At 38.4% G+C, this 11,588-nt stretch overlaps 1 protein-coding gene across 1 annotated transcript; it reads right to left on the bottom strand.

Annotated features, from left to right (window-relative positions):
- Positions 1-1,569: 1,569 nt before the first annotated feature.
- On the bottom strand, positions 1,570-4,505 carry SREK1IP1 (SREK1 interacting protein 1). The gene is made up of 2 exons (XM_084233410.1): positions 4,273-4,505; positions 1,570-1,871 (listed from the first exon to the last, which is right to left on the bottom strand). The coding sequence occupies exons 1-2, from the start codon at positions 4,365-4,367 to the stop codon at positions 1,685-1,687; spliced, it is 282 nt and encodes a 93-aa protein (XP_084089536.1). The 5' UTR covers positions 4,368-4,505; the 3' UTR covers positions 1,570-1,684.
- Positions 4,506-11,588: the final 7,083 nt, after the last annotated feature.

Here is an 11,588-nt window from a genome sequence, read left to right as displayed (position 1 = left end):
AAAACAAACCCTTAAAAACCTAATAGTTCTGTTTCTCTCCAAACAACTAACAATTTAAACAAGATCATTTAAATTAAAGACAGAAGTATAAGAGTTTCCATGGTCTTAATCCTAGATAAGGAAGTGAGTCAATTCCCTAGAAACTGAACATGGTAAGCAAATGTTATAAGGAGGTATGAGGACCCCCTGTTATTTAATGAGGGCATACCAGGTAATGGTGCTGGATAAAGGAAGAATCAGTACACTTTTCTAGCTTGTGAAGTTATGTGTACTTACCTGATTTCACCATACTGAACGTACCTACAGCTATGTCTGTAGGTTATCATTTTGAAAATTTATAATTGCACCACAGTGAGGTACTTGCAATCTTTGGTGCTGTGTCATGATAACTGGTTGACTTTTAATACTGCTACAGTAATAAATATTTAACTTATTGGGAGTAAGGTATACCCAAATACTAAGTATAGTAAGTAACAATGATCACTGTGAAATTAAAATGTAAGAAACATTTATACCCAATACGAATATGTGTTTGAAAATGCTTACCCATATAAAATTTCCATTATTATACAAAGGCTTTCATGATGCAACTCCCTGGCTCTGAAATTTTTAAAAGTACAGAATAAAATTCTTAATCCTAAATTTATGTCACTGCTCCTGAGGTTTATGACTTAAGTAAAAGAAAGAAACACCCTAAATTGGTCACTTGTGAAACCACAAATTCTGTGTGAAACCAGCTTTAAAACTACAAATTATTTCAGGCAAATAAATATATATGCTCACATTTATAAAAAATTTCCACATTACTCATAGAAACAAGTTTCATAAAATTTACATACTGAATACAATAAAAATCAGTTCTAATGAAGATTTAGCTTTCATCCATCTAAATAAAAAGTACTGTGTTTGAGGTATCACTTTAAGACATGCCAATATGGCACATTTGTAAAACAACCAGGAGCCTATTATAAAAATCCTGCCCACACATACTTACTAATAGGCTAAGTTACACTTATCTTTTTAAACAAGGAAGAAATATTTTCATTACAAAAACAAATGAGGCAGGTACTAGAACTGTGCACTTCATAAAACAGTGAAGCTTTGCTATATTTTCATTTGCATCTTCCTGCCAACATTTAAAAGTCCTAGTTAAGACCAATAAAGCAGCTTAATCTCCTATGACATCCAAAAAAGCTTAGAGATTTAAAAACAATAGTGAGGAATTTCACTATTTTAATATATTATCATAGGCTATAAAGCTATTATATTTTTCAGTGTCAAGAGCAAAGCATTATTCCCTACCTGGCTTTATCACTGGAAGGTGGATACTTGATTTTGCTGTACTCATTAACTGCTAGGTAGATTACCTATGTGGACTGTAGTAAAGTCATTTACAATCAACTTATAAAATAGTAACACTAGCCAGACACATAGATATTAACTCAAAAAATAATGTGTTTTGCATGTACACATATCCATACTTTGGGCAGGGCTAGTAAGTTATAAGACTGATTCAATGCTTATAATCATAGCACATTAAAAATATATTTCATGAGGATAATGGTTCCATATATGGAAAAGACTGTGATTTATTGCAAAGCATAATTATATAGCAAATTCCAAGGAAGGTCAAATAATTTTCAAAACCAAATTTCATATTTAATGGCATGGGCCAAAGTCCCAGTTACTTTTTGGAGATTTCAGAATTATCGGGGGAGGAAGAATGCTTTTCTCTTTTTCTCTTCTTTTTATCCTTTTTGTGATGTTTCCCCTTTTTTGACCTTTTTTTTTCTTTTTTCTTTTCTTTCTTCTGATATTTTTGTTTCTTTTGTTTTGAAGTGTCCTCTTCAGTGGAACTGGATGAATAAGACCTATAAGCAATAATATATGCTAATAATTATACTTATGATTGACAGGTAAAGTTAAAATGGATTTGAATGACCTTACTCCTACTTGGAGCAAGGTGGGAGTATTAACAAAGAGACTTGAATAAAATGTGCTTTATATATTTGTGTTCTCTTAAAAAATGCTAAGTTCAGAATTTTTGCTATATGATCATAGAAGGTGACAAAAAAATATTTCCATTCTGCTCAACTTCAATAATGACTTTTCAAATCAGTAAGGTGAATTCTTTTTTGATGTTCAGTTTTTCATTCTCTTCATAATCTTATAAGGCAAAAACACTTGTATTCACCAAGCCTCACTATAAACACAATTAACTTGTATATATAAGAAACTTAGTACAGGGCCTCCCCAGTGGCGCAGCGGTTGAGCGCTGGGTTGCGAAGCTGCCCGCAGCCCCGGCCACGGGGCGAGGGTCCCACATGGTGTGCAGACCTCTCCTGCCACCTGCTGCTTCCCCTCAGCAGCGTACTTAGTCATTCTGTCTGCTCTGTTCTCCCCTCTGACTCTGGTGAATTCTCTCACCCTCCTGTGCTTCTGACTGTACCCAGTGCTTGTGTAAATAAATAAATAAATAAAATCTTAAAAAAAAAAAAAAAGAAACTTACTACAAATTCTTTAGAAGAGCCACAAAAGGAAGCAATTTCAGAAAAAGGAATATAATTGTACTTTTGCTATAAATGGATAAAAGCTGAAAATTAGCAAAATAAAAGCACTTTTGTTAATTCCTTTCCTTTCTAAAATTAAAGAATCTGATTCTTCTGGATGTGGTGATACTGACAAATGCTTGCATTCCAAAGTAATTTTCACTAGTTACAGAATAGATGTTTTTATTAAATATATATTCTAAATGAATGAGGATGATTTATCATTTTACTTTATTTTTCTAACATTATTGTAATACTAAATTGGGAAATAAGTGTAGCATTCCTTCCTCAGACATTAAAAATAAAGAAAAGATTATTAAGATCTTATACAAAGGTGTGTGACATTCTACATATACGCAACTTTCACATGTATGACAAGGCAGAAATGGAGTGCATTTAAGCATCTCAAGAGACAGTTCAGGATCTAAGTATTAGAAGTATATACCCAAACTAAGAAAAGTGGCTGACATACAGGCAAAAAGAAAGGAAATTCAAGAGCTACACTGCTTTTGCCTGTGTGAATTCCTCCACTGCATTCCTCATTTAGGGACTGTGCGTTTTCCTGCTTCTGTAAATGTTGTATTCCTTCCATTTTCTTGTCCACTTAAGACTACTGGCATTTGCTGAATTATTTTCTCACGTATTCTATTGCCCCCTCTTAAAATTTGTTTTTCTCAACTCTTATCTGTTTTCCTTCATTCTCATATTCTTCTCTGCCTGCTCTTTTTGTTCATTTTGTTTTTACTTTTTGGTTCAGGGTTTTCATTTTTTTTTAAAAAGATTTATTTATGCATTGAAGAACTGGGGCATAGGCCAGAGATGAGGGGGGTGAGAGGATTCACCAGAGACAGAGTAGGGAGCAGAACAGGCAGATTTACTGAAATACAGTGTTGAGGGGTGCAGTGGGCAAGACAGGAGAGGTCTGCTGCGCCACATGTGGGTTAGCTCCCTGGCTAGGGATCGAACTCAGACTGCAGTGGTGCTACCACTGATACTTAACCCCTACAACACCAGGGAGGCCTTTGGGATTTTCATTTTTAAGGCAGAATGTTAGACTTTTGGCAGAGCAACTCCATTAGGTGACATTATTTCTACTAACTGTGCCTATAAAATTTCATCCTCTGTATGAGGCCCAAGGTAGAGAGGCTGGAATAAATAATTTGGAAGAAAATACATAATTTTATTTTCCCTGTAAGCAATTCACTTTGTTGTCCTAGTGAAAATAATTCAACAAAATACTAGTCTCAACACACATGATCATAGGTGGCTGACGAGAATTCTGAAAGACCTAAAGGAATTTTTGCATAACAAGTGAGTAAATAAATCCTGTACATAAATTATTTTCTTAGCCATGGCAGTGATACATTGAGAATACAAATTTAAATCTCCCAATTCATATATTTGAGAACAAAATATATTTATGTGAAAAATTTAGACCTAGGTAAAATTAGAGCTGAAACTTAAAATTCTAGAATACAAATAGAATACATAAAAGAAGGTGGAGGACTATTATTTATTTATATCTTGAATTACCCCACACAGAAAATTTAAGGTGGCTTAGTATATAATTTTGACTCCTGAAACTTGTTTTACTGAAACAACTAAATGTCTAACTCCCATTAAGAAAACACTAATATTAAATAAACTGAACATGAACAATCAAATATTATAATCCATTCTGGATTCACACTCCTGCGCTTTAAAAAAATGATTTTAAAAATACCTTTTTCTTTTTTTTTTCAACTTGATTTTCTCTTTAATTTTTGCTTTTTTCTTTTCTTCTTCTTCATTTACTCCTGTGTGTTGAGGGAAAAGCATTAGGTCACTATGAGTCCTTTTACTAATATATATGCACACTTGTTTTTATTTTGGTTAGTGGTTGGTAAATTTCATTGGTTAAGATGTTGTACTTTTCTTGCAACAATTTCCTCTTATGATTTTTATTCCTTAAAACCTTATAAAAATACTACATACCACTAAGCACATTAAGTTAAAAATTCAAGTATTCTACTTCTAATTCTTAGCAAATCAGTGTAAGTGGTTTTATGGTTACCATTCTAGGCCTTAAGAAACAAAGCAATACAATCACGCGCAGCTGTTAAAAGATCTTTGTCAAACAAAATTAGGATCATGGGACAATAACATCAGATTTAATACTTATGTCACTGTGTTCTGAAAAGGATATATGCTATTCTCTAACTTGTTTTTTAAATACCAACTTGATTTTCTCTCTATATAGTCTAGGTGTTTTTTATATATTACCAAATAATATATACATTCACTTGTACAATATAGTTACACTTAAGTCCCAAGTGTTTTCATTCTTTGAAAAATGGACTGTGGTATATTTAATATTTTACAACTTATTTCTTTCATTTAATACTTTTTTGGATATTTAATCATTTTTAACACTATTTGTTGAAAAGACTACCCTTTCAACATAGAACTGCATTTTCCCCTTTGTCACAAATCAGCTGGACTTTTGCTTCTGGGAAGATGGAAGAGATGTAATTCTCCTATTACTTTTATTAAGTATCAGTAAAATCCCCAAATATTCTAAAAACAAACATATGATTCTGAAAAATGGAAAAAGACTACCCAGAGATCTCACAATCCAGAGAATGACACAGTAGTGAGTTCCCAGAATTTATTTTAGCTTCATATATTTCAGATTCACGGTTGAAGAAACTGACAAACTGGTAGTGTCAATAGATGCAGAGAAATATGCACCAACAAAAGCCGCTCTCTCTAGCCAAAGGATCAGGAGTCAGCCTAGTAACGGGAAACTTTTAAGATAATAAATGTCCTGTTGAAGCTAAACATCCAGGAAAAACTAAGGCAACATTCCCACTAGTAGCAGCAAGGACTGAGTGGGGAACACAGGCTTCCCTGCTTGTGAGGTTGTAATGAGGCACTCCACTGTCTACCTGAGCCAAAACTAAGTAGGGAAAGAATATGAATAGCAGGATATACCTGGTTTGTCTAAGATTGTTTATGGTAGATAATCCTGGAATTTATGTAGACAACATGACTCCCTGGAAAATATAACTATTGAGACATAAAATTGAGATGTTTCCTTTCAAAACTGAAATGACTTTCTTTGAAAGTGTTTCTACAATAATAAAATGTAGAAATCTCTTATGATCATTTGATTACTTGAAGTTATTAGTAAAATTTGATTTGGCTAAGATTTGATTTGAATGAGGGTGATTTGACAATCATATCCTTTGTGTTAGCACACAAAGAAATTGAGCTCAGAGTGGTTATTAAGTAAGTTTCTGAAAATTACATGCTAAAAATGCCAAATAGGGCCAGTGACCATGTCTAAAGTCAGAATTTTTGTACCATGTAACACATGCTAGGGCAATAAAATAAAATCAAACCAAACCTGGGTTGTGAAAGCAGAAATAGACTTGCCCCAAGGTTCTATTTATGATCAGCGGTTTGATTTTGGATATAATACAGTGCTCACAGCCTATTTCCTTACCTATGCAGCACTTATTGTATACAATACAAATGCTACCTTAATGCTATCCTATAATAGAACAATAGACAAACATAACACAGTGTCTTTAGAAACTTGCTAAAGGATGGAGGGAAAATGTTTTGCTCACTTTTTTCTTGTAATGCCTGCAGTTTATTCAGTTCTTCATTCTCTTCATCACTCTCTTCACTGCTTGTGCTGCTGACATCCAAAACTATGTCCCTTTTGGGGTCCACTCGGAGAAAATTACGGCATTCAAAAGTCAGGTGACCAGCTAAGTAAGCAAACAAAAAATGTGAGTGGCAAAATTATACACACATTATACATTTTTTTGTTTTATTAATACATGGTAAGCAACAAGTTTCAAGCTTAATAATAAAATGTTTAGCTTTAACATTTACATTAATAATTTACATTATAATTTACATTATACATTTTTTTGTTTTATTAATACATGGTAAGCAACAAGTTTCAAGCTTAATAATAAAATGTTTAGCTTTAACTTAGATTCTGTGGATGGTAGTTTGCTTTCTCTAAATGCAACATTCAGAGAAAGAATTTTTTCCTTTCTTCATGAAAACTTCTAAGTTAATAACCATTTTTTGGCTATTTCTTATGAATTTCAGTATATGGTATATTTTTTTTATGTATATATAAAAAACATCTCCTCATACTTAGGATTTTATACTTTATACCTTTCCCACACCTTTTCCTTTGCAGTGTGACTATGATACTCACAAAATGGAATCACTCTCATCTAATTAAAGATGACACATTAATATACTTCATGTGGAGAGATAGGATCAACATGGCAGCAGAGAAATGCTATGAGTAAGTCCTCCCATAAAAACAGTTAATAGGGAGGAAAAGCGGCAGGTCCCTCTGAGAACCGGGAAATGGAAGATAAATGGGCAACTCCAGCAAACTGCCCTAAGAGGAAAGTAGCCATAAAAGAGCACAGAAAAGAGAGGAAAGCTCAGAACCCTGTTACCCTCCCCCACTACAAAGCCGACACTCTCCGACCAACAGAAAGGAGAAAAGAAAAGGAAAAAACAAAATAAAAAAACAAAACAAACTAGAGATCAGGTGGGACAGTAAATGGAAAGGAACTATTGCAGACACCACACCCTGTGAACAGGAATTGTGGAGAACTGAGCAGGAACTCCACGGAGGTGAGTGAATGGCTGCAGGCCCATTAGAGGAAGATAAGGACTTCACAGAGACACCAGCAAATAGCCCAGGGCCAGCTCGTAAGCCTGTGAGGAAAAGTGTGCATCAGCGCACTTGAACAGCACACGCGGATGGCGACTGCCCAGGTCCCCCAACCCATGAACTAGGTTTGTGGGGAGGCACACGGGAACCGTCAATAAAGTGAATGACCCTCACGGAGTAATCAAAAACCAGGTGCCTGGGCATGGGAGCGGGGTGAAAAAGGTGCCATTTCCTTTTTTTTTTTAAATAAATTCTATTTTTATATTCCCCATACAATTGCAACCCCCTGATTTTGACCCCAATCCCTCCCCTCCCTGCCCCCCATCCCCCATAGAGTGTCTCTGGTTCATAGTTCTTTGTTGATTTTGATTTTCACTTTCTTATAGTTATTCTTTTTCCTGGCCTCTTATTTAAGTTTTCTAGATTCCTGCTATGAGTGAGACCATCCGGTATTTTTCTTTTTCTTTCTGGCTTATTTGCTGAGCATGATCCCTTCCAGCGCCATCCATGTTGCTGCAAATTGCATGTGTTTATCTTTTTTGAATGCTGAGTAATATTCCATGGTGTATATGTACCACATCTTCTTAATCCAGTCATCTATTTTGAGGCATTTGGGTTGTTTCCAAAGCTTAGCTATTGTAAACAGTGCTGCTATAAACATAGGGGTGCAGGTGCTCTTTGGAATTGATGTTTCTGTGTCCTTTGGGTAAATACCCAGGAGTGCAATTGCTGGACATATGGAAGCTCTATGTTTAGTAGGTCAAGATCTCTCACACAGCTCTGCGAAAGTGGTTGGACCAGTTTGCACTCCCACCAACAGTGCAGAAGAGTTCCTTTTTCTCCACATCCTAGCCAACATTTGTTGTTGCTAGTTTTTTTAATATGTGCCATTCTCATTGGTGTAAGATGGTATCTCATGGTAGTTTTGATTTGCATTTCCCTGATACAAGTGATGTTGAACATTTTTTCATATGTCTGTTGGCCATTTGCATTTCCTCTTCAGAGAAGTTTCTTTTTAGCTCTTCTGCCCATTTTTTGACTGGATTATTTTCTTTGTTGCTGTTGAGTCTCATCAGCTCTTTGCAGATTTTTGTGATCAGTCCTTTATCATTAGTGTTGGGTGCAAAAATGTTCTCCCAGTTGGTGGGGTTTCTCTTTGTTTTTGTCATTGTCTCTTTTGCTGTGCAGAAGCTCTTTAATTTGATGTAGTCCCAGCTGTTTATCTTTGCCTTCACTATCACTGCTTTGGGTGATGTGTCTGTAAAGATGTCTTTGATGTGCAAATCACGTAGTGTTTCGCCTATATTTCCTTCTATGTATTTTATGGTTTCAGGTCTTATGTCTAGTTCTTTAATCCATTTTGAGTTGATTTTTGTGTATGGTGTGAGGTAGTGGTCAAGCTTCATTCTTTTGCATGTAGCGACCCAGTTTCCCCAGCACCATTTATTGAACAAACTTTCTTTGCTCCAATGCATAGTCTTTGCTCCTTTGTCAAAGATTAGTTGACCATAAATCAGTGGGTTTACTTCTGGATTTTCTATTCGATTCCATTGGTCTGTGTGTCTGTCCTTGTTCCAATATCATGCAGTTTTGATGATTATGGCTTTGTAGTATAGCTTGAAGTCTGGGAGTGTGATGCCTCCATTCCCTTCTTTTTTTTTTTCAGGAGAGCTTTGGCTATTTGGGGTTTTTGGTCATTCCATATGAATTTCATCAATAATTGTTCTATTTCTTTGAAGAATGACATTGAAATTTTTATTGGAATAACATTGAATCTGTGTATTGCTTTTGGTAGGATGGCCATTTTAATAATGTTTATTCTTCCAATCCATGAGCAGGGGATGTCTTTCCATTTCTTTGTGTCTTCCTCTATTTCTTTTAACAGTGTTTTACAGTTTTCTTTGTATAGGTCCTTTACCTCTTTTGTTAGATTTATTCCCAAGTATTGGATTTTTTTTTGTTTCGATAATAAAAGGGATGGGTTTTTTTTTATTTCTTCTTCTTCAGATTTATTGTTTGTGTATAGGAAGGCTACTGACTTTTGCGTGTTGATTTTGTATCCTGCCACTTTACTGAACTGATTGATGAGTTGAATTAGTTTTTCTGTGGAGTTTTTGGGGTTCTCTATGTATAATATCATATCGTCTGCAAATAGTGATAGTTTGACTTCTTCTTTTCCTATTTGGATTCCTTGTATGACTTTCTCTTGTCTTATTTCTGCAGACACTGAACTGGGCTACTGCCTTCATCCCAGATCTGAAGGCTTCGGAACTGAGAACCAGGGCATGAAATTCAGGGTGCGGATTCCCCACGACAGGAGGGCACAGGGCAGACACAGCACCTCCATGCTGTTGAGTCACTCCACACCACCCCCACTCAGTTACCCAGAGACTCACAGGGAAAAAGCACAGCTCTGGGGGGGCGGAGCAACATGGCGGCGAGGAGACGCTGCGAGTAAGATCTCCCATTAAAACAAGTTAATAGGGAGGAAAAGCGGCAGGTCCCAGTGAGAACTGGGACACGGAAGATAAACGGGTGACTCCAGCAAACTGCCCAAAGAAGAAAGTTGCCATAAAAGAGGACCAGAAGGGAGGAAAGCGCAGAACCCTGCTCCCCTCCCCCGCCCACAGAGGCGGCACTCTCCGACCCGCAGAGAGGAGGAAAACAACAAACTAAAACGACCAACAAGAACAAACGACACAGCAAGCGGGACTGTGAGTGGAAAGGAACTATTTCAGCCACCACACCCCATGAACGGGAGCTGCGGAGAACCCTGCAGGATCCACCGCGGAGGTGAGCTCCAGGCGCCATTAAAGAGAGCCCCGCACCCCAGGAGGAGACCTGCACCAGCACACAGCCCCGGGCCGCCTGGTAAGCTTGCCTGGAAAAGCTGCGCGCTGGAAAAGCAGACGCGGATTGGGATCGGGATCGCGCTGAAAAGCAGTGCAATTGAAAAGCAAACACGGATCCAGATCGGATCACAGCTGCCCAGGTCCCTGCGCCTGCGACCTAGCCTTGCTGGGAGACTGCGGAGGCCCTCCCGGAGTGAGCAGGAACCAGGCGCCCAGGCACGGGAGTGGGATTCAAAAGGCGCCATTCCCGCGCCACTGAACTGGGCTACAGCCCACGTCCTGGAACTGAGGGCTTTGGAACTGAGACCCGGGGCACGAAATTAGGGGCGTGGGTTCCCCACGACGGTGGGGCACAAGGCAGACACAGCACCCCAAAGCAAAGCCGTTGAGGTGTACCCTACCATCCCCGCTCTGTTCCCTGTCCCACGGGGTGGAAAATCAGCTCCCCAAGGGCTCTAGGAGAGATCTCTGGCGCCACCTAGCGACTTGAAACCAGCAGAGGCTCCTGAAGGAGCCAGTGGCCAGCTGGGGAGTTAGCCCACGCCAGGCCCCTTCCGACCAGTAGTCTGAGCCCACAGGGGGGGCGAGCACCCACAGCCGGGGCAGACCAGGCGCGCAGAAGAGTGTGCCTGAGACCGGACGTGCAGGGAGTGTGTCCCACATCACCATTTTAGAAGAGGGACATTTCTTCAGTAAAGACTACCTGCAGAAGGCTTCCTCAGGAGCCAGAGGTGAGCGGGGGAAGTTCGCCCACGCCAGACCCCCTCTGGCCTGCAGTCCAAGCCCAGAGGGGGAGCAGGAACCCACCGCCAGGGCAGACCAGGCGCACAGGGGAGTGTGTCCCCACATCGGCATTTTAGAACAGGGACCTTTCTCCAGTAAAGACTGCTTGAAACTGACAGATGACTCCTGGAGGAACCAGAGGGGAGCAGAGAAGCCCACCCAAGATGCCGGCCAGTCCCAACAACACAGTGTCCCAACGCATACGGCAAATTAGAAAACAGACAGTAGGGAGGAGAAGAACCACATGCAACCTAGCAACTCTCCAGAGAAAAAGCACACCACAAAAAGAAAACCAGGCCCCAGATTGCAACTTCAGTAAATTGGAAGAACTTCTGAGCCTTCCAGAAAGAGAATTTAAAATTGCCGTGATTAAAAAACTGACAGAAGTCATAAAGGAAAACAATGATAAGGGAAAAATAATCAACGATCAGAAGAATGAAATTGAGTCCCTAAAGAGGGAAGTAAAAGAAATGCAGGAGATCAAAGAATTAGTGGAAGAACTAAAGAATTCTGGGAAAAGCAATGAAAGCAGAATAGATGAAATGGAAGAATGAATAAGTACTCTTGAAGACACAGAAATAAAAAGAACCAAAACAGAAAAGGAAAGAGAAGTACGAAGGAAAAAGAATGAAGAAAGACTTCGAGAACTATCTGACTCCATGAGGAAAGGAAATATAAGAGTTATAGGAATACCAGAAGGAGAGGAGA

This window comes from Talpa europaea (assembly GCF_964194135.1).
Source record: "Talpa europaea genome assembly, chromosome: 5".
NCBI lineage: Eukaryota > Metazoa > Chordata > Mammalia > Eulipotyphla > Talpidae > Talpa > Talpa europaea.
Note: the sequence above shows the minus strand (reverse complement) of the source record. Positions and strands in the feature narration are given on the sequence as shown.